Raw genomic sequence first — 24,931 nt, forward strand, 5'->3', positions numbered from 1 at the left:
TGGAAGTATCCATTACGCTTCGTTGTCAGCTATGTTCAACCTGTTACACAGCATTTCGAAAAGCACCTCTACAATCCACACACACCAAAAGAAAGAAATAGTGCCACATGTCCCAATTGTATTAATTATTGTCTGAAAAGTGAAGTATCCATTACGCTTTACTGTCGGCTGTTACACAGCAGTACAAATCAAGAACTGTTTGAAAAGCACTTCTGCAATCAAAAAAGCTACTATGAATAATATGGACGATTTCCGTTACGAAGGGAAGCCATCATGTGCTACCACCAAATCGACACCTTTCACTGTCAGCAAAGATGAATGGGACACAAAGAAGGACACTGGTAAGTCCATGAAGAATGCATTGTACGTACTGCGGTATGCCTAAAGGCACCTGTCGGGCCAAAGCGACATCGAACAATGAAAAAATCAAGCCTGTAGCCTTAGTTGTTATCGAGTTACGCTTGTCTGAAGGCGTCAGTCAGTTACTTACTCAGTCAGTAGAAAATTTGGTCAAATAAATGTTTTTTAAATTCTGTAGCAACTTGTTGAAAGCATTTCGGGTCGATCTGAAAGCTTGTTTGGGCTTAGTTTTACCCAACCAATACTAACTAATTGTCGTCGGAAAATTGAGGCTGGTTTTTGGGTGATATTATTTCATGGGCCATGCCTACTCCTTTGTGGTCCCTACTATAAAGTTACCACCGTACTGTATGATAACATGCTGGCTTCCTAGGCTAAATGATACACTATAATAATTCTGTGTCTTCATTTCCTTGCAAACCATTTGCTATGACTTACTTGGAAATAGTAGATATACAAGATTTAAAGTCTCCTTCTACCACAGGTTTCTTTGGGTTAAATTTAAATTGTGACAAATCCTCATTAGACATAAATCGTTTCAAATACTGGGAAACACACTGAAACGCTGGTAATTTGAAACCATCTTCACTGAAAGTAGTGTCTATGTCACCTACAATAATGTATAATTTCAAAAGCTTTAGAAACATTTAACTTACTTTTTATTTCTAATGAAAGTTTGGGACTAGCACATATAGTTGTTGGAAGCAATTTAAGTAATTGGAAAATACTTTCATCTTGATCACTAGTAGCTTTTGTTAAGTTCTCTTGACTTGTCACTTCCAGCATATATAACTGTGTGGGAAGGACTCTCCAGACATTACCATTGTTATCTTTGATAGCTCTTAGGACAACCAGGCTAAACAAAATAGTGTCTATTATTGACAACACCTGTAGAAAAGATACATAGATTAACATGAGTAAGTACTTCAGCGTGCATATTGGTATTATGCATACTTGCAATAACAGAGTATAGAAAAAAAAAACAGCCATCACAGCTGCACCGACATACCTCTGAGTCAATGTCAATGTGGATGATCTGATATGACGATGACTGAAATGATGGAGGTGTGAATGGTTGCAGTGATTGTACCATTGTGTCAACATCAACCTTTGGACCATGAATTGGAACAATGTGGTATGACTCTCCTGATCTTAATTTCTCTACTAGCTTCCTAACATACAGAGATTTTCCCATTCCTGATTTTTCTGATGTCACAAGTCTTAATGAAAGACTATATAATAAAATTAATATATAATGAAATATAAAAGTTGCTTTAACAATATAGAATGATTATAAAAAATATACCACAAAGTAAATTACAAACCATTATCAAGAAACCCAAATCAATACTAACTTACTGTTCTGGGTCAACAGTTGTACGAAGTGGAACTCTTAAAAGATACTTCAAGTATTCAGAAAGTTCTTTATCTTTGTGAAGTATTGTATAATCTCGTTTGTATGGCAGCAGCTTAGACACAACATGAGAAGTTTCTTCACTTTCTGAGCTGCATATTATTACTATTCGATACTCTGTATAATAACAAAAATAACAATTGCTGAAATTATAGTACTGTACAATATTATATCCATATTAAAGCCAGGCTCAAATAAAAATACCTGGGCTCTAATACACGCTGGTTTCTTCATCCCAAACAAAAGAATAGACGACTGGGTCCGTATAGACACCAGGGTGCCAAAAACTAGACTATAATTCTAATAAACACCAGAGTTTTGTGCTATACAAGAGTGCATATATATTGGATAAACATTGTTCACCTCATATTTCGTAGCTGCAAGATTCCAAACTGTAAGTCAACTATATAAGCACTTTCAGCACCACCTTGTTCATGATCACCCTTCACCTCAAGTGCTCTAAGAAATAAATGCCTGGGCCTCACTAGTCACTGGGCTTATTTACATGCCAGGTCCAAAATCACTTATAGGAATCAATGCCTAGGCCTTTATATGGATCAAGAGACACGATGGTGTGTCGTGCGGCCCAAGAAGCCGGCGCGCCACACCGTGAGTATATTAACAGGAAGAAAGAAAATGCAATTTTCACACCAATGTAGCTCTGTGATTCCTTATCCGATTGGAACCAAATTTGCTAGAGACGTGTTGCCCAGTTAGGGGAGTCTACATACCAAATTTGAAGAAAATCGCTCCAGCCATTTCCGAGATACGAGCGAACAAAATTTCGTTTTAATTTCTTCGTTTTTTCCTTCTTCTTCATCTTCATTTCGCACACTATGCAAAATTCGCAATAAAACACGAATGCGTGCTCGGATTGAGCTGAAATTTGGCACACTTAAAGGGCTCATTAAGGCGGATCTCCGTACCAACTTTGGTAGGAATCCGATGAACATTCACGGAGTTATTACCGATTATTTGCATAAAATAAGGTCGAAGGTCTGTCACGCCTACAGGGTAAACGCCTTGGAAGAATCAGTTGAAAATTGATATGTAGATGGAGCAACCATCGTAGGAGTGCCTTTTTGTGGTTTGAAAGGAATCGGGATAAAGACCATGGAGATATGACACAAAATCCAACCTGTGTCAAAATTACGCGATCGATTTTTATGAATAAAAAAACTATTAGTTTTCGTGTCTACCAGGCAAACCGCTTAGAGCAACGAGCTGAAAATCAGTATGTAGCTGGAATAATCATCATAGAAAGTTCTTGCAGTAGTACAGAAGAATCGGATTACAAATCACTGAGTTATGATTCGAAAGGCAACTACGTGTAGCAAATGCGAGATCGAGATACTCTAATAGAACAGTCACTCTAATAAAGCATTCAGCTACATGTATAATTTACTCAGTTATATTACATTGCAAGTTATTCTGTAGGGAATTCAGCTACAAACAAGTCAACCTGTAGTCAGATCAGCTAGAAGAAGGTACCTAATAGAGAGTTCAGCTACAAAGAAGCCATCATGTAGAGAGTTCAGCTCAAATAAATCACCCTGTAGAGAATTCAACTACAAACAAATTGCCCTGTAGAGAGATCAGCTAGAAGAAGTTACCTTGTAGAGAGTTCAGTTACAAAGAAACAATCATGCAAAGAGTTTAGCTGCAAACAAATCACCCAGTAGAAAGTTCCGCTATGAACAGATCACACTGTAGAGAGTTCAGTTAGAAACAAGTCATCCTGTAGACAGATCAGCTAGAAGAAGTCACTTTGTAGAGAGTTCAGCTACAAAGAAACCACCATGTAAGAGAGTTCAGCTGCAAACAAATCACCTGTAGAGAGTTCAGCTAGGAACAAGTCACCCTGTACAGAGATCAGCTAGAAACAAGTCATCCTGTAGAGAGTTCAGCTAGAAGAAGTTACATTGTAGAGAGTTCGGTTACAAAGAAACTACCATGTAGAGAGTTCAGCTGCAAACAAATCACCCTGTAGAGGGTTCAGCAACAAACAAGTCACCCTGTAGAGAGTTCAGCTAGAAGAAGTTACATTGTAGAGAGATCAGCTAGAAACAAGTCACCCTGTAGAGAGTTCAGCTAGAAGAAGTTACATTGTAGAGAGTTCAGCTACAAAGAAACTACCATGTACAGAGTTCAACTGCAAACAAATTGCCCTGTAGAGAATTCAGCTACAAACAAATCACCCTGTAGAAAGATCAGCTAGAAGAAGTTACCTTGTAGAGAGTTCAGCTACAAACAAATCACCCTGTAGAGAGTTCAGCTACAAACAAGTCATCCTGTAGAGAGTTCAGCTAGAAGAAGTTACCTTGTAGAAAGTTCAGCTACAAAGAAACTACCATGTAGAGAGTTCAGCAGCAAACAAATTTCCCTGTAGAGAATTCAGCTACAGACAAATCACCTTGTAGAAAGATCAGCTAGAAGAAGTTACCTTGTAGAGAGTTCAGCTTTTTAACAAATCACCCTGTAGAGAGTTCAGCTAGAAACAAGTCACCCTGTAGAGAGTTCAGCTAGAAACAAGTCACCCTGTAGAGAGATCAGCTAGAAGAAGTTACCTTGTAGAGAGTTCAGCTACAAACAAATCACCCTGTAGAGAGTTCAGCTAGAAACAAGTCACCCTATAGAGAGTTCAGCTAGAAGAAGTTACATTGTAGAGAGTTCAGCTACAAAGAAACTACCATGTAGAGAGTTCAGCAGCAAACAAATTGCCCTGTAGAGAATTCAGCTACAGACAAATCAACTTGTAGAAAGATCAGCTAGAAGAAGTTACCTTGTAGAGAGTTTAGCAACAAACAAATCACCCTGTAGAGGGCTCAGCTACAAACAAGTCACCCTGTAGAGAGTTCAGCTAGAAGAAGTTACATTGTAGAGAGTTCAGCTACAAAGAAACTACCATGTAGAGAGTTCAGCTGCAAACAAATTTCCCTGTAGAGACAAACAAATCACCCTGTAGAAAGATCAGCTAGAAGAAGGTACCTTGTAGAGAGTTCAGCTACAAACAAATCACCCTGTAGAGAGTTCAGCTAGAAACAAGTCACCCTGTAGAGAGATCAGCTAGAAACAAGTCACCCGTAGAGAGTTCAGCTAGAAGAAGTTACATTGTAGAGAGTTCAGCTACAAAGAAACTACCATGTAGAGAGTTCAGCTGCAAACAAATTACCCTGTAGAGACAAACAAATCACCCTGTAGAAAGATCAGCTAGAAGAAGTTACCTTGTAGAGAGTTCAGCTACAAACAAATCACCCTGTAGAGAGTTCAGCTAGAAACAAGTCACCCTGTAGAGAGTTCAGCTAGAAGAAGTTACATTGTAGAGAGTTCAGCTACAAAGAAACTACCATGTAGAGAGTTCAGCTGCAAACAAATTTCCCTGTAGAGACAAACAAATCACCCTGTAGAAAAATCAGCTAGAAGAAGGTACCTTGTAGAGAGTTCAGCTACAAACAAATCACCCTGTAGAGAGTTCAGCTAGAAACAAGTCACCCTGTAGAGAGATCAGCTAGAAACAAGTCACCCGTAGAGAGTTCAGCTAGAAGAAGTTACATTGTAGAGAGTTCAGCTACAAAGAAACTACCATGTAGAGAGTTCAGCTGCAAACAAATTACCCTGTAGAGACAAACAAATCACCCTGTAGAAAGATCAGCTAGAAGAAGTTACCTTGTAGAGAGTTCAGCTACAAACAAATCACCCTGTAGAGAGTTCAGCTAGAAACAAGTCACCCTGTAGAGAGTTCAGCTAGAAGAAGTTACATTGTAGAGAGTTCAGCTACAAAGAAACTACCATGTAGAGAGTTCAGCTGCAAACAAATTTCCCTGTAGAGACAAACAAATCACCCTGTAGAAAAATCAGCTAGAAGAAGTTACCTTGTAGAGAGTTCAGCTACAAACAAATCACCCTGTAGAGAGTTCAGCTAGAAACAAGTCACCCTGTAGAGAGATCAGCTAGAAACAAGCCACCCGTAGAGAGTTCAGCTAGAAGAAGTTACATTGTAGCAGTTTAGCTGCAAACAAATCACCCTGTAGAGAATTCAGCTACAAACAAATCACCCTGTAGAAAGATCAGCTAGAAGAAGTTACCTTGTAGAGAGTTCAGCTACAAACAAATCACCCTGTAGAGAGTCCAGCTACAAACAAGTCATCCGGTAGAGAGATCAGCCAGAAGGATCACCTTGCAGAGAGGTTAGCTACAAAGAAATCACCCTGCTTCATCTTTTCTTCTTCCTGTAGTAAAGAAAAAATGACAGGTTAAAAAGCCCTAAAGCCGGCCATAGGCTGGATTTATGGCCGGCTTTGGGGTATACAAATACAAAAAGAAGTGAAATCTAATCCAAAACAGCCAAGCTGTAAAAAAAGAGTGCGGCCCTGAGAAAGGCTATGGTGAAAAAAGATGTGAAATCCAAGGTGGCGGCCAAGAAATGGCTGTGATGGTAGGTTAATGGTAAAAATTTTAATAACAACAATTCAGGTGAATTTGGTGCCGCTTGGTCTTGGCACAAAATTCACCTGAATTGTCGTTATTAAAATTTTTACCATTAACCTACCATCACAGCCATTTCTTGGCCGCCACCTTGGATTTCACATCTTTTTCACCATAGCCTTTCTCAGGGCTGCACTCTTTTTTTACAGCTTGGCTGTTTTGGATTAGATATGTATGTTACATGTGTTATTAAAGACATAAGACAGCATCAAAACTAAAGAAGGTCAAATAAAATGTTCAAATACAATAGGCTGACCATAAAAGTTCAACTCCATTAGTTGACTTCAATGAATTTCCCATTGACAAAGACAGAACAAAATAACAGCTGGACACATGGTAAAATGTTCAGACACTTTTCAGACTACAGCAGTATACACGATAATGTACAATAGTTAATGGGACTTGTGTTTTGTTAGGTAAACCAGCAGTTAAAAATAATGTTCTGGCAACCACTGGCTCATCCTTCTGTATCCTAAATACAATAAATACTGATGGCTGGCCAAGTAACTTTTGAAATAACCTAATATTTAGGGTGTTGGTGTACAAGTTTTCAATATGATATTTTGAACTCTGCAAGGTGATGCTTTTCTATATATAAAACACTAGTCACCTAATTTGTAATAATACTTAATTAAGTCCCTTACCAACTACTGTGCCATTTGTTGCATAAAATGATGCATGTATTGTTTTTAAAAATTTGACTACATTAAAGGCACCAATAAAAGTGTCATCTAGTCTTTCCTTAGATCTGAGATGTAGCTGTTTGTGTACTGCAGAAGATAAAAGGCGTGGTATATGGATGTGCCTGCACTCTTCTTTCCTTTAAATGGGTGAATAGGTAAACTGCATGATAATAGCTACCACCAATATCATTGTCTTCCTTAACAATACAGAGTATCCAGAATTTTTCATACTACGATGTCTGATATGACATTTCTTCATGCTGTTTCTGGCCTTTCTCACTTGGTGTCAGGGCCCATAATCTGTTACATATTTTTAGTGACAAAAAGTTGCAGAGGTTGGAGGCCATTCATAGATCTGAGGTTCATGAACACCTCCCTGGAGTCTCACACTTCATGATAGAGGGGCTGTACATGTTACCTATCATCCTGAAACATGGCAAATATCGACCTGAAAGATCCTTATCTAATTATCCCAGTGGTAGAGAAGCACTGTTATCTTTTATCTTTCCAGGTAATAGCAGCCTGAGGAGAGTGGATGCAATTACAGTGCCTCCAACTTAAGCTCTGCATTGTTTCCTTTGTGTTTTCAAAAGTAAAAGAGTCTATAGTCCAGTTCCTGTGTCAGTTGGGGGTCCCTCTAATCATTTACGTAGATGACCCGGTAAAAGCATCCGTGCATAAGTCACGACTGTTAGAAGACTTCTCAGCAGTCCTTTGGCTGCTCACAGCTTTATGGTTCCTGATCAACTTGCCCAAGGGAAATTCACCCAACTAAGATGATCATATTTCTATGGTTTGTAATAGATTCAGCTCAGATTACAGTGGCTCTCCCTTGGGCTCTGCAATATACCTATATTTAGTCATACCGAGGTATAAACAAAGCCACAATACTATAACATTGAGGCCCAATACTGAGCTGTGATATCGAAATATCGAAAATACTGAATATATCATAGTGGTTAATAGTAAGATACCAAGGATTAGGTGTTGTGGTATCAAAATAAATGTGTTTACAGAATGAGTAGCAGAGTGCAAATTTTTTTTGCCTTGCCACTTACTAAATCCATTCATATTCAACATTTGCAGTAGAGTATTTATACAAGGGCAACACCTACATTTAGTAATACTGAGATATTATTTTAAAAATATACCACATAAAGGTTATTGGCAATACTGGAGTGCCCTAACTATCCCATAGTAATGGTAGAAGCAATTAAGAGGGTGGCCTCTCAGCTTCTGACACTGGGGCGTCTACAGATCAATACCTTAGCACATTTCATCAGGACACTGGTTGTCACCAAACTTGCAATACCACTACAGTGTGCGAAATAACGTTCGGTCACTTTTCAGTCAATTACACCAGGTGTCAGCCTATAATTGAATTTGTCTGGAAATACTGTCCTTTCAAAGTTTTTATTGTACTATGAGTGAAAAGATCAAAGTGAAAAGTGTACTTTTATTTCCATATTGTACACCTGGCTGCACACTTCAAAGCTGTCAGGGAGCTGTATTTGTTTCAACTGTGCTGTATTTTCACTTTGATCCCAATACAGCACTGTTGAAACAGTAAAAAAGTTGACCAAAGCATGACCAATGCCAGACACATTATCGCATTCCTTTCACCAAACCATTACAATGTTATGAAGCCATTCAACAATTATGACGTATCATAAACACATAGAACAATGCCATGTCCACATTGTAAAGCCAGGTGGAACACACTAAGTTAATTTGCTTCCAGTTGCCTTGGTGGTATCATTCCCAGCGCCACACCATGGCTTCTATAAATGCACTCTCACCCGCTAATCACGATAGCAAGCCTCTCTATAACAAAGTCACAGACTTACTCATGGGCATTAAGCCAGGCCTCAACCGAGGAAGAAGCCACTTACTGTCGCTTACTGTCACTCTTGGTAGCTCAAATCAATTAAAGCTATGTAGCTAGCTAGCTTCATCACACTGAATCACTGCAATGCACACGGTCTCGAACTTACACGGATAGGCAATTACCTCCTGCTACTTGGCGCATCATCCCCACTCTTCGCAGCCATACTTCAGTACAATAGACCAGTTAAAGCACCGCCGTGAGTGCAATATGGAAAAAATAGCACTCGGGCATGGTATCGAACCTAATACAGCACTTGGCTTTGCCTCATGCTGTATTGGTCTCTCGTCCATGCCCTTGCACTATTTTTTCCATATTGCAGTGCTTTAACTAGTATATAGTGTTAGGATTGGGCTAGGATGGAGGCCAGACATGATGGCATTGACATGTAATTAAGTTATGTGTTTTTGGCTTGTACTGACCACAAAGGCATGCCCAAGTTAACCTCTGCAGTTAACAGCATACTATGTTGTGCCTGCCTACTTGTATCAGTCACCTGTACTGCAGTAGTTTATAATCTGATTGCCATTAGTACTTTTACTTGTGGTATTCATGATCACCTGCACAACCAGATTTTAAGCTAGAATGAACAAGGCATCAGTGCATCTGTTCATGTTAGAGATAGAGCCACTATATATTCTAAGCCTAAGCTAAGTTTGACCATATACAGGGTAGCTATATCATTCCAAGGCAAGAAGAAGGCCTTGACTGAAGTCCTTATGACTCCTTTCCTACAAAGGCCTTGTTGATTCCATAGAAGCCCTTTCATGTGGCCAGTAGCTACTCTTTAAAATGCTGTACTACCAGTGAGTGGTTGACAAGTAATCAGCTCTACAGTACATTGGTGGCCCCAATGTTTGAAACAAATATACAAGTGGTAGGAAAGGAGAAACAATAAACGTTTAAATGTCTGGTCAAACTGCTTGATGTCCACTCAAATTTCACAATGCCCTGACAATACAACAGGACACATCTGAAAAGTTATTTCGCACACTGCACTAACCCCTCTCCACTTTTGAGGTCTTCAAGATCTGAAAGTTGACACTCTTATGTTGACACTAAGCCTCCTACCACACTTCAGTCCACATGTTGCAGGAAGCTGGCACACAGAGATCTCCAACACTGTTGCCTGCCCAATACTTCACCTCTATTGTGAAGGCAGAGGCCTCTGTTGTAATACAATCAGATACATTAAAGTCAGGTTGGGGAGCTATATATCAGGGAGATAGCACCGGGAGTAGATGGACCCCAGTGAAAGCAGAGTTTCACATCAATTATTCAGAGTTGATGGCAGCGTTCCTGACATTACGGTCCTTTGCCAAAGAGCAGAGCAATATCATTGCACTGGTACAGATGGACAATCAGACAGCAATAGGTCACATAAACAAGATAGCAGAACCAACCTTGTCTCCACTATGTCGCTTGGTATTAGAGATCTGGGAATGGTGTCAAGCCTGCAACAGCAGAGTACTTACTTAGGGAGGACAGTGTCAATGCATATTAAAAATCCTTTCACCATGTGGTGGCAGCAGCTCTTACCACCTATTTTTCAGTCACTGAACAATCTGTTGGGCCTATTCAGCATGACCTGTTTGCCAGCAAGACCAACACACAGTTACTACAGTATTGTAGCTGGAAGCCAGAACCAGCAGTCAAAACTGTATACGCATTGTCAGTGCCATGGTCTCAAGAACAGCTATAACTTTTTCCACCATTCAACATGATCAGGAGAGCACTGAGCAAGCTCCAGGTAGAGGCAGTCAAGTATAGCGCTGACATGACTAGTACAAGTCTGGACAGCACCCTTACATTCGCTGATTTTGTCACAGGATTGTAACTACACTGCAGATATTCGATGTAGTCAGTTGTTTTGTAAGCAAGAAATTAAACAATCAAAAACTGTGAATGTTTCCTCCCTCCCAAAGGAATTGCTTTCTAAGCTTGCTTCTAGTCTTCAAAAGGCTGTTTATTTGGCTCAAGAAAAGGGTACTTCTAGCTGGCTCACTGCTTTACCTGTACAAGAACATGGTTTTTCTTTACACAAAACTGTTCTTCATGATGCAATTGCTTTGTGTTATGGTTGATTGTCTTCTCGTACACTGTCTCACTGTGCTTGTGGAACCAGCCTTTCTGTAGACCATGCCCTGTCATGCCCTGTCATGCCCTGTCATGCCCAAAGGGTGGATTTCCATCCATGGATTTCCATCCATCCGTCACAATGAAGTAAGAGACCTCACTGCTGAATTGTTATCTGAAGTATGTCACAATGTAGAGGTTGAACCTAATCTGCAGCCTTTAAATGATGAAACCTTTCAATTTAAAACTGCAAACACTCAAGATGGTGCACAATTAGACATTTCCATGAATGGCTTTTGGGGCAATCATTATGAAAAATTTATGTTTTACTGACATCAGAGTCTTCAACCCACTTACCCCATCCAACAGTGGATCCAGCATTCAATCTTGTTATAGAAAACACGAGTCTGCTAAAAGAGAGCTTATGAGTCATGCGTCCGCGAAGTGGAGCACATTACTTTCACACCTTTAGTGTTCTCTGCAGCCGGAGGAATGGGTCATGAAGCTACCATATCTTACAAGAGGCCAGCTAGCCTGTTGTCTGGGAAATGGAAGGAATCAGTATTGGGTTGGGTCAGGTGCTGAACATCTTTTTGCTTACTTCGATCAGCCATACAATGTAACAGAGGAGCCCGGTCTTCACAAGGCCACTACATAAAGTGTGCTCTAGTTGACCTGATCCCAGCAGAGACTCAGTTTTCAATGTAATTGTGTATGTTTGTATTTGTAACCTTTTATGTGTTTGTAAATGAGATGAAGCAAACTTCTTCATATGAAAAAAATCTAGTTATGAGTGAGAGGAGGTGGATCACTGGTGATAATGCACTCTTGGAGTTGATAATCTACAGAGAACACATTACTAGTCTATTTTTTTTTATAATTAAGGCTTTACAGCACAAGTGCTGAAAGTCTGTAGGACACCTTGTCCTACAGTCTGTTTAAAGTTGTTACATAAAGTGTGGTTGAAAAGGTGGAGAAAGGAGAAAAAACAAACAAACCATGACTGGACCTGGGCAGCCTTGAACCTTCAGTCATCCAATTAACGCTCGAACGCTTACAGGAGTTTGCCAGGCAGTCAGGACATTTTCCCCTTCATGTATGTGTAATCATAGGAACTCTAGAGAGTGACTTATTATCTCAAAGTACCCCATATGGAACCAAATGGACTCTAGGCTGTTGCTTGATTCATGTATATAGTAGGTCGTGAAATGAGTATTATGCTCTTTTGGTGTGAATGCACTAACTGTCTCAGCAAAATCCAACTATTTTGCACAAGCATGCATATGAAGAAAGACTAAATTTGTAAAATTACACATGCTATAAGAAAAATATGCAAGTTTTTATCAGGCTACTACTCACAGAATGAAGACACAAATCGGTTAAAACTATATACCATCTAATTCAACTGCTCATGGAGAATTTAAAAATCATTGTTCCATTTCTGTAGCCCTAACGATAAGTGTGTTATGTGCATTTGTCTAAGATGTGGTAAATGTAAACAAGATTGTTGTCATTTCTTCACCTAAACCACCTTCATACCCATATGCACCTTGGTTGATTTGCTAATCCATGGTGAACACTATAAGCCAAATTCCAAAGTTGTAGACTAATCCAAATGGAAGTTATTTATGTGAATGTAAGTGCCTGTAGTTCATTTTCAGTATAACCACTGTACAAATCAATTTCTTTATTTTCATTTATTTATTTATTAAGGATTTACAGTAAAAGTGCTGAAGGTCTATAGGACACCTAGTCCTACAACCTGTTTAAAGTTGTCACAGAAAGTATGTTTGAAAAGATGGAGAATTTCCTTGCTATTCCTACTACCTAGCACTATATTTCCAGAATCACTCAACACAATGGGCTAAAACTTTGCTGATCCATTCCTTGGACACTGTAGATAATGCTGAGAAAACAAAAGAGTTATGAAGTTGTGTGAACAAGGCGCATTTTTTGCTGAGATGGTCACACTTATATATTGTGAGGTTCTTCAGCAACAAGCCTAGCTTTGCTGCCTGTATGTATTTGGTCAACAGTTCTATGGTTTGCTGCATTGAACAGTGCCATCCAGAAGTAGGGGATTCTATTTATAGAACTAGCTATGAAGTGCTGTGAGTAATGGAGCTTGAACGTAACACATAACACTGAACTTTGTATCCTTCACTTCCTCATACAATTCATCCTCCCCTTGGGGATGTTGTCCTTGAGTAATTTGCGAATTATTTTCTTGTTAGCATCTGTACAAATCAATTATTTACTTGTCCAGCTACCCAGTACTGCATCTCCCACACTACTCAATATTTGAAGCTGAAGTCCATGCCTCTGTCCTTATAGATAACAGCGAATCAAAATAATATAACAAATGAATGTGAACATTAATGGTTTTCTAAAATTAGGCCACATAATACATATTTTTCATAAATCTAGCATGTTTCAACAGTGGAGAATGCACATAAGTGCAGTACTGTGATCCATAAAAGATTTTAAACATGAATAAATGCTTACCATTGTTCCCTTGGCTCAACACACTTAACTCTGCAATAGATTCATCACAAACTTTATATGACAATTTTTCACCATGAATTAGACAAAAGATTTGTTTGTGACCAGGATCTTTGACTGCTCTTCGCCACAGCAACACAATCTTGAAGTAAAAAATACAAAACAATCAACATCATACAGTATGATAGTACCATATAGGATTGGGATTTCCCATAGAAAATATAACCAACTCAGTTTTCCCTCACAATGACATAGCACTATTGATTAAGTGAAATCAACTCCAAATTCACCTTCAGATCAACACAAAATGCATTCAACAAATTGCTATGGTAAATACAGGGAGTTGGAAACTTGAAACTAATACACTTATGAGTGCAGAAAAAAATCCCAGATGTAGTGGTGACTTGAAAACTTTCAATAACATGCAGTCTAGGCAAGCACTTGAATAACTGGGATCTGGAATTTCCTACACACGCATTCAACCTACTGTAAGTTTAAACAACCTTGACTTCTTGTCAGCTCTACAAGAACGGCTAAAGTCTGTAATGTAAATCCAGGGGGTCAGAATCTCGACCCTAAAACTGTTAAACACATAAAAAATCCCAGACCAGTCATTACTAAAACGATGCTGTATCACTGCAGCTATTTCATGTCTGTAAATACGTCATAAGTGATTTAACTAATGATAGTTTCTCTACTTATAGTTTTAGGCAAGTAGCTTAAATGACAAATTTCACTGCATTTGATGCAGGTTATCTACTATGGTACACAACACTCCTTATAATAATGAATACTGTACTTACCTCTTCAGTAGATGTTTTTGGTGTACATATCACAACTTCCTCCATGCTAGGAAAAGGTAGGCTCAAATCATAGTAGATTGATAGAGATGCTTTCAGCATTTTGCCTAATAAAAATACACTGTATTCTGTGCATTTCATAAATATTTAATTCCACAGAGTTTATTTAATTGAAAATTTATATAAATAATTATTATGTACTATTGTAGACCTAGAGCAATGACATACGTAAATGAACAATAGTGATACAGACAAACACTCTAAATTCTCCACCACACTATCACATTCATTGTTTTACAGGGTACAATAAATCAGTAAAGTTGCTACAAATATGCATGTCCAGTACCTATTTTACAGTCCATTAGTATTCACTTGGACTCATACAACTTTCATTGCATAGGTCACCTAATCCAATGGCACATCAGTTCTATAATGAGGCCTAGCAGATTGTAGGATCTGAAACTGAAGGCTGTACCCAACTAATTTTACAGGTTGACTGTGGCCACTGTTTTAAAAACATTTTAAAGTAATGATGCATTAAATGATAAAAGTGTACTGAAATAACACTTCTAGGTGTAGGTCTGGTAGGCCTGGTATAAGTCAGGGTGTAAGTCTGGCAAAAGGTATCAAGTACATATGTTATGAAACTTTATATAAAATACACAAAATGTTGCAACAGTACTACGAGACTGAACAAAAAGAGTTACTGATTTTTATAAGCTAGTATTTGTAGTGAGCACAGTGTTCAGGCATAAATAAATAAAACACTTGGAAAAATGTTCACATCCTAGACCATCATTACTCAAACGTAATTATAAAATGCTGGTGTGCCAGACTACTGGTGATGAAAGATAAAATGTCATCCAAAAAAAAGTGCATAAGTCCATGTACAATTTTATACTGTATATTGTACAATTATTTCATCGTTTAGATATCAACATGGATTGTTGGAACATCTGTACATGTACACATTTAAGATTGTAAAACTCACACAAACAACAGTTTTTTTACCTGAAGGAACAAGAACTAAATTAGGTTCTCCAGGTTGAAAAAAGTTAGCAAATTGCCTTGCAATAGCCAGCTGTCCTAATGTTAAAATATAATCACATACATAAGTAACATCTCTTATATTAATCTGCCAAATGAATTTCAAGGATTAAGCAGAAGGCAAATTGTGTTATAGATACTTATGGAAAGTTATAACAAAATTCAAACGATGTGTTGGGAACACATGTACATAATATATACTATCCTTCACATCCTAGAAATACATACAGCTACACATGTGTACATGTACGTATATTGCTAGAAATGATTCAATTTTTAAGTGCCATTACGTTTTACACAATCACGTTCAAATTATTTAGTACCACAGCATTTTCAATCTGAAGTTGGAAAGGAGAGTCATCATGATTTTATTCAGGAGTGCTAGGAAAATTTAATTGGCTTCTGTGTGGAGGTGTAAATAAGCAGAGAATCTTGACAATGCTTAGAAATAGCAACACTCATGTTACAGGTTTTGGCAATTCAATTTGTCGCTTTGGCAATTGAATTCGTCACTTTGGCAATTGAATCCATCACTTTGGCATTAGAATTCATCCGTAACAAGATTGGCAGCTGGAGAACACAAAAACAAGATCTACGTAGCAGCTGCTACAAGATCTTATTCAGGTACGACTGTAGTAAACAACTCTTTACAAGGTGATGATTATTCCACTACAACTTTTTCAGCAACATTTGTAACACTGTGCTTCGCATTAGCGATGGGTGTGGTCACTCGCGAACAAGATAATTAACTTGCCAGACAGCTATCAGCTTCGTGTACAACCAGCTTTAATTACCTTCTAGTGTCTCAAGCGCAACTCTCCATGGTGAAAATGATTCACTTCGTGATAAGTGGTTGTTTTCTTGAAGACAATTAAATCTAATCCAAAACAACCAAGCTGTAAAAAAAGTGTGCGGCCCTCAAAAAGGCTATGGTGAAAAAAGATGTGAAATCCAAGGTGGCGGCCAAGAAATGGCTGTGATGGTAGGTTAACGGTAAAATTTTAATAACGACAATTCAGGTGAATTTTTGTGCCACTTGGTTGAGGGCTGCACGCTTTATTAACAGCTTGGCTGTTTTGGATTAGATTTCATTTCTTTTTGTATTTGTATACCCCAAAGCCGGCTTTGGGACTTTTTAACCTATCTTTTTTTCTTTTCCACAGGAAGAAGAAAAGATGAAGTGGATGTACTTTAAATATTTTATCAGTAAATGTACAAATTATATATATAATACATATATTGATTACAGAAATCTCCATGGTGGTTTCTTTGTAACTGAATACTCTACAAGGTGACTTCTTCTAGATGCTCTCTCTACAGGGTGAATTGTTTGTAGCTGAATTCTGTACAGATGATTTGTTTGCAGCTGAGCTCTTTACAGAATGTTTCTTTGTAGCTGAACTCTCTACAAGGTAACTTCTTCTAACTGATCTTTCTACAGGGCAATTTGTTTGTGGCTGAATTTTCTACAGGGTGATTTCTTTGCAGCTGAACTCTCTACATGGTGGTTTCTTTGTAGCTGAACTATCTACAAGGTAATTTCTTCTATAGCTGATCTCACTACAGGGAGATTTGTTTGTAACTATCTACAAGGTAACTTCTTCTAGCTGATCTCTCTACAGGGTGATTTGTTCGTTTTGTTTGTAGCTGATTTCTCTACAGGGTGACTTGTTTGTAGCTAATCTTTATACAGGTTACTTGTTTCTAACTGATCTCTTGAATTCTCTTCAGGGTGACTGCTCTATTAGGTTGACTGCTCTATTAGAGTATCTCGATCTCGCACTTGCTACACCAAGTTGGATTTCGTGTTATAACTCCGTGGCTTTAAGTCTGGTTCTTCTACACCATTGAAGAGCCTTTCTAAGATGATTACTCCATCTGTACAATGATTTTCAAAGTATTACCCCAAGCGGTTTATCTGGTAGGCGTGGCAAGCAGTTGTTTTTTAATAGCTAATCGCGTAATTGTTACACACTGTTGGTTTTTTCGTTGTATCTTCCTGGTTTTAAACTCGATTTCTTTCAAACCACAAAAGGTTTGAGGTTTAATAGTTACCCTATTCACCCACCGATTTTCAGCTTCTTCCCATACGCGGTTTACGCTGTAAGCGTGACAACATATTAGTGTTATGTTTGAGAATAATCGCTCATAACTCTTTGCCTGTTTATCGCATTCCAGCCAAAGTTGGTACCGAGATGCGCCTTTATACCCCCCTTCTGTGTGCCAAATTTCAAGGCAATCGGATATGGCGTTCGCGTTTTATAGCAGTTTTTGTAAGTGTGCAAAAAGAGGAAGAAAAATAAGAAGAAAAAAAAAACAAAGAAACTGTGCCAATTTTTGAAGTCGCATATCTCGGGAATGCGTGAAGCGATTGCGCTCAAATTTGGAATGTGGAGTGCTGAAGTTGGAGGGAGTGTCCACAGCAAAAATCGTCTTGTTTCATCAAGGAAGCACAGAGCTACGGAGGTGCAAAAATTGCGTTTTCTTTCTTCCTGTCAATATACTTATGGGTGTGGCGCGCCGGCTTCTTGGGCCGCACGACACACTACCGTGTGTCTTGATAATGATTGCGAAGGACTCAGACTCATTAGTATGATTATGAATATAATTAGTTGTCACAGTTTTAGGTTTATGGTTTTTGTTGAATGTTTTAATTATAGGTGTTAGCTGTAATTGATCTGGCAACTTTCAGAAGCTTCTAGAACATATTGTAATTTAATTAGCAACTGTAATCTTATAAATAGCTGCTGCTGTGATCATTTTGGTGTTCTTTGTGTGCGATTTTCAAGTCATTAGCATTCGTTAAAGCTTGAGTGTTATTTTATGCGTGGTTTCCATTACAATGATGAAGTTCTTGTGCCAATGCAACAAATTTAATTGTCAAAGTGACAAATTCAATTGCCAAAACCTGTAACAATGTACACATTTGTACAAAAATGTCTGTGGCCCAACAAAAAGCCACCTCTAAAAAACATCTTAGAAACATGCAATGTGACTAAAAGCACCCTTTACAGATGAGTCTTGGGTTTAGTATTATAGTGTTGAAAATAAGAAAACAGCTACTGAAAACAAGAAAACAGCTACAGAAATCAAATATTGAGAAATCAAATATCAAGTTTTTTTTTTGTTTTTTTTTTTTAAAGAAAAGATTTTTGCTCTGCCTGCTTCCTGTCTGTTATCATCTTCTTCAAGTGAGGAAACCACACTGAGGCATTAGTTTTTCTTATCAGCATGTCTTTACAGCCACGTGTCACAATAGATTCCACAGAGCTAATATACTGAACTGCTTACTTAAACAAATCGTATTGCCATGAAATGGACTCAGAAAGGAAGTGGAGAGCCTAAATTACGACAATCAACTTTGCTACAAGCAAATGTGCATTGTTCTAAACTATGCCTTTCACATTAGATACAAATTTCATTGTATAAATAGTGAGATTGAGATACGTACTTCACTTAACACAATATGCTTCTTATCCTACCAATGAATGAGCATTATGACCACGCCCCTAACATTTAATACAAGTTCTGTTGTTGTGAAAGGAGAGATTGAGATACCCTAATAAAGCAGTCACCGAAGAGCTACAATGAGGTAACTTAGTTAGCATTGATGGCTCCTAGCTATAGCAAAAAGGGGAAACACTTATTAAAAGTATTACTTTAAAAAGTGAAGTAGGAATCAAAACTATTTGCTAAAACTAGCGAAACAAGTGGTACTATTGAATACTAAAGCTGTACATCAAAACGTCCCTACTTTAGTTCATTTTAACATTTTTTTCTACAGCACAGTTCACTTAAACGTTCACACACAGGTGGCATTTTTTCATGTGATGCCATGCATTTTTCTGTATGGGTAAAGGCACAGTCACTTGCGGTCAAAGGCATAGCCACATGTGGGCAAAGGAAGAGGGTTTCAAGGAACAGAGTATGGCGTTCACATGCACCAGCTCGTTCACATGCATCAGCTCCACGTGTGTGACATACTGTAGCGTGGTTGCTACATAGGTCTTTTGTGTATTAAATGTTGTGTATATATACAATAACTACAGCTATAGACAGACTTAGCAGGAGGTAGTCGATGAAAGCCTTTGGACTTGAGGAGCTCATTTTTGATGGGCCATAATGGAGTTAGACACTCTCTCTTTCATTATTCACTCTTGATATCATACAGTACGATAGGAATGAACTGAGTATATACGTATATACTATGATCATGTGAAACTTCAAACGTGCCACCAGTTGTATATTTTGGAATATACATAGCCCTCAAACCACAGGTGAGTATACATATATTGCATACTCATCTGTGGTTACTGTAGGTAAGTATTAGTGGTGTGTGATATCAGGATTTTCAATATTGATACGATAATAGGGTAAATATTGAAATTTCGATTCGATTTTCGATAATTTTTAATTGTGTGGGTGGGGTAATTGCGTGGGCGGCTGATATTTATAAATATACTTCAAATACAATTTACACTCTAAAACTATTGCATAGAACTAATAATAAGCCTAGAAAACTGGTAGACAAGCTTTGTAAGTGACTAGATTGTACAGAACCAACCTTCATTTCTAGCGTGACACTAGATGCTGTTGATTTATTGAAATACTCTTCGATATTTCAATACTTATCGAAATCTGCTAAAGCAGTATACAAATCGATATGATAACAATGTCGACAAATTATTGCAATATCGATATTTTTTTCACTATACCGCACACCACTTGTAAGTATGCATATACTCACTCTATGTTTTGAGACACGTTACACTAAATTCATATCATGCCTTTTTGTAGGCTAATAGCCTTTAGCAGGCACCAGTGCGATCAACTGCCAAAGCCGGCTCAGGCTCACAGCCATGCCGTGCTGGATGATCAATCATCCCAGCCAGTAGATGAACCACTGGATCCATTTTATAGACATACCTCTAGACTTCAATGATGGGTGACAGCAAGCAACGTTACTCCTGCTTTTTTATATAAATTAACAGAAAATTTCTGGAGATATGCGGAGATTACTAAATTCCACAATCAAATGTCACTACCATTCTGACTAGTGAGAGGAGGGCTACCAGCATATCTATAGTACCAAACTGTGGCGAAGTAAGTGTAAGTTGCTTTATTAAGTTTATTAGTGTGCATTAGGGTATTAGTATGTTGTGTAGTCTAGGTTAATTTTTTGTATTAGGGACTATCCATAATTTTCAGTCTTTATGCAAGCATACAAAGAGTACTCTTTTTTCTAACCCCCTCCCTCCTTCACAAAGCATACTGTATAAATGTTGATACTATGTACAGTATATACACAATGATTATTCATCATTTTATAAGCGTACATGTGATTTAACCCCCTCCTCTCTAGCGTACTCTTTGTACTCTTGCATAAAGGCTGAAAATAATGGATGACCCCTTAGCATATTAAACTACAGATATCATGGTATTGGAAATATATACCAAAAGGTACACATATTAAGGAAAAGGTGCTATAGTGCTATCTGTAGTATAACATATGCATATATACCGTATAGCAGAATTTTCACATTAACAATGTAGTTTTGATATTATCTATGTAGTTTTCTTGATAATCAACACAATGTTATATGTACCTTGTAAAGTTGTTGCAAGTTTCTCTAAAATGTTTGCAAGTCTCTCCAGGTCAAGATATTCATTCACCTTCATTCTGTCATATTGCTCAACATATGGATTTTTTCTATGTAAGTAAATCAATTTCACATTATATCAATACCACTACTACTAGTATAGCTGTATTACATTGTCAACTAAGAATGATTATATAGCCACTTAAGTTGAAGACAGACTTATAAATGTATTGTATTACATTCAATATTTGGTAATATTATTGCAATAACTTTTAATAGAAAATACATAGAAGGTTCTAGAACAATCTAGTACTTCCATTGATACAGTAGATCTATGAAATTGTAAACTTTTTATAAGCAGATGTTTCATTTACACAGCAGAAATTAAGTGAGGTGATCATCCTAGATTGCAGTAGTTCAGTGGTTAATTAAAGATGTGAGTGTAAGGTATGGAGGTCCCTGGTTTGAACTCTGGTAATTTATTTTGACGTTGTTTGTGCACCTTTTTAACCCTGTGGTGGCTGCTCCACTAAAGTATCTCAATCCCAAAATTTTATACTTGTTTGGTTTTTGCTTTATAACTTTGTGACTCTATCGATTTTCAAACAATCAAAAGGCATTGCTATGATGATCAGCCTATGTACACACCAATTTTCAAGTTATTCCCATACTCACTTTATTCTGTAGCTGTGACAGAAGCCTGATCGTTTTTAAGGAAAATAGACACCCATAACTCCATGGATGTTCATCAGAATCATAGTAAACTTGGTACATGAATTTGCCTTTATGCTCTTCATTTGTGCTAAAGTCAATCGAGTTATACAGTTGTGTTTCATAGCTTTTTTGCGAAGTGTGCAAAAAATAAATCGATGCCCCATAGCCCTCTATGGCTTAAGAACAAAAACAAACAAACAAACAAACAACAAAAACTAGAAATTAAATTGAAACTTTGTACGCCCATATCTTATGAGAATGGCTGGTGCAGATTTAATCAAATTACTATGTGGCCTACCCTACAGCTAAGTATAATGCAAAAATGGTGTGCTTGGAGAAGGGGCTATGGAGCTATGTACATGTCAGAATGCTGTTTATTTTTTCCTGTCAATATACTCACAGTGTGGCGTGCCAGTTTTCTTGGCTGCATGACACTACATACTGTGTGTCATGATTAATTTTCATTCTAAACTTTGGGTATTAATATGACAATTACCTGTCTAGTTTTGACTAATTGGAACAAAATTTTTTACCACATTTACGTACCAATTTTCCCCAAATAGGATTTTATAAGATTGTGGATATGTTATTCGATGAAGAATTCTGCTTCAAATGGTACCAAATTCATCTTACAGGTTTTTGCAATTGAATTCGGCGACTTTGCAATTGAATTCGTCCCGTTTGCAATTGAGTTCGTCGCTTTTGAAATTGAATTCGTCCCGTTTGCAATTGAATTCGTCCCGTTTGCAGTTGAATTCGTCGCTTTTGCAATTGAATCCGTCCCGTTTGCAATTGAATTCGTCGCTTTTGCAATTGAATTCGTCGCTTTTGCAGTTAAATTCGTCCATAACAAGAATGGCAGCTGGAGCAAACATGAAAACATGATGTAGCAGCTGCTACAAGAACTCGTTCAAGTACAACAGTAGTAAACAACTCTTTATAAGGCAATAATTCTTCCTCTACAGCCTCTCCAACAACATTCCAAACTCTAGTACGCCATTCGCGATGGGTGTGGTCACTCGCGAGCAAGCTAATTAACTTGTCAGACAGCTATCAACTTCGCGTACTACCAGCTTCAATTACCTTCTAGTGTCTCAAGTGTAACTCTCCAAGGCATAAATAGTTCATCTCTTAATGAACGGGTTGGTTTCTTGGAGCCGTTTTGTTTATGACGAATTGTATTGCAAACTCGACGAATTCTATTGCAAAACCGACTAATTCAACTGCAAAAGCGACGAATTCAATTGCAAAACCGACGAATTCAATTGCAAACGGGACGAATTCAATTGCAATACCGACTAATTCAATTGCAATACTGACGAATTCAATTGCAAACGGGACGAATTCAATTGCAAAGGCGACGAATTCAATTGCAAAAACCTGTAATACTATTTTTTTTCTAGGAGTGAAAGCTTCAACAACATACTATTGTAACAAAGCTTTATATCTACATGCAGTAGTCATAATTTTAACTTTAACATGCTAAGGCAGTTATTTTACACAGATATTAGGCTATCTCTGAGTTGTCTGAGTTGCAGGAGAAATTATCAAGAACTTAGGGTTATTTAACTTTTACATTGTAGTTAACCAATTATTCCTAGAAGAAATTTTTAATATTTAATACAGCATACATTTGCATATAGATATGCAAGAATACACGTTAGTAAGCAACTAAATATCCACACGAATAATTTACATAGTACAATATTTTATACAGTTTCTTATGTATGCAATTCAGTGGGAGAAATACCTTTCACCATCTCCACGCAGAGTAGATGGCGAACATGTAACAACTGACTGAACAAGTTGACTGCTACTTGAAGAGTTTTGTATATCAAGGCAATAACCAAGTGCTTCTTCAATGTCTGTAAAACCCAATTCAGCTGCCTCGCGAGCTAATCCAGATGGTATATCATATTCAATCAACTCTTTTTCGATCAATCTCACACTAGCAAAATCAGTGTTTTGTGTCATACTGGTATGCATTATACTGCTGTCCTGTGCATTACTCTGTTCTGCAGTATCCATGTTGCTATCACTCTGCACAACATCATTGGCAAACTGTGAGCTTTCCAACATTTGATCATTTTCAGAGCCCGTTAACTCTATTTCTTTAAGTAGATCATTGCGATCCATATCCTTATATTTAGTTTCATTCAATACACACCATTCACTAACTTTTTCAACAATATCATCTTTCAAAGCTTGACTATTTTCAGTAGAGCAGTACCACTTAATACCCAGATAAGCAACGTTTTTATCAAATCCTTCTAACTCATCATATACTTCTCGGTGTACTTCACTGAGCTGGTCAATAAGCACGGACAGCTTTTTCTCTATGGCACTTTCTATGTTAACTTCATTTTCTGGAATGATTTGAGCAATCTTATCTTCATCTGAAGGAATAAATGAATCCTTTTTACTTGTTATATTGGAATTATTACATTCTTCAACAGAAATGCCAGAATTGTCACTTTTATTGGCTATTAAAGCATCAACAATATCCTGCTGACAGATTTTAAAAGAAATGCTCATCAACATAGACATCACTTCTGTTGGCAAACATGTAATAGTTTTGCAGTCCAACTGACCAAGTGATTGCCTTATAACACGTAACTGTTGAGTGGTAAAGTAGTTTAAAGCATGAAAATGGTTACGCAGGTTTGCAATTTCACTAGTCCAATTCTGCAGTTCAGTCTCCATCTTTTTGGCCTGGTTCTCCAGAGCATCATACACATCATATTTGCAGTAAAATGTGTATGACCATACAATGTATTTGGCATGTCCAGCATTTCGAAGGGTAAGAAGAGCATTTGCAATTCGGCAACCAAGATGTAAATACTAAAATCAAACAAAGTGCATACTAAGTACTCTTTTAAGTAAGTGTAAAACAACATTTAGCATTAAACAAAAAATGATTATAATAAAACAAGAACCAACTAATGTAGTGCTGTAGAGTTCCACTTTAAGAACTGCAGTGTAGACATCCAATGCACCAAATGCAAATTAAAAATGTTATTTGAGGGATCATACAAATCTGTAATTATAGGAAAGCCAGGATTTTTACTATGTACCTAGTTAAGATCATTATGACAAAAAGTGCTGGAAAAAGGTAGGCCATCTAGCTCCCTATGTGCAAATTTAAATTCTACATACGTAGTTTATTATATACTTAGCAAATATTCGAATCCAGTCCATAAGTCCAGTACATGGAATCAAGTACAGTGAAACATCCCTAATCTGATGTTCAATGGGAACCTTAATTTTGCTGGATTAAGGAGGTTGTTGGATTATCAAGCCACCTCAGTCTGTAATCTGACATTGTACAATATCTAGAATTATTACAGGTAAAACAGATCACACCA

At 37.6% G+C, this 24,931-nt stretch overlaps 1 protein-coding gene across 1 annotated transcript in view; it reads right to left on the bottom strand.

Moving 5' to 3' along the window:
* The window catches only part of LOC136263846 (E3 ubiquitin-protein ligase rnf213-alpha-like), a 247,317-nt gene that overhangs the window by 83,841 nt on the left and 138,545 nt on the right, over window positions 1–24,931 (bottom strand). The window contains exons 31-39 of the mRNA XM_066058473.1: window positions 23,317–24,407; window positions 20,859–20,962; window positions 15,217–15,291; window positions 14,209–14,312; window positions 13,409–13,547; window positions 1,720–1,891; window positions 1,370–1,592; window positions 1,017–1,248; window positions 799–970 (exon numbers count right to left, since the gene is read on the bottom strand). Coding sequence (XP_065914545.1) covers window positions 799–970; window positions 1,017–1,248; window positions 1,370–1,592; window positions 1,720–1,891; window positions 13,409–13,547; window positions 14,209–14,312; window positions 15,217–15,291; window positions 20,859–20,962; window positions 23,317–24,407 — 2,312 coding nt within the window. The remainder of the gene's footprint in view (window positions 1–798; window positions 971–1,016; window positions 1,249–1,369; window positions 1,593–1,719; window positions 1,892–13,408; window positions 13,548–14,208; window positions 14,313–15,216; window positions 15,292–20,858; window positions 20,963–23,316; window positions 24,408–24,931) is intronic.

This window comes from Dysidea avara, chromosome 1, assembly GCF_963678975.1.
Source record: "Dysidea avara chromosome 1, odDysAvar1.4, whole genome shotgun sequence".
In the NCBI taxonomy this organism is placed as follows: domain Eukaryota; kingdom Metazoa; phylum Porifera; class Demospongiae; order Dictyoceratida; family Dysideidae; genus Dysidea; species Dysidea avara.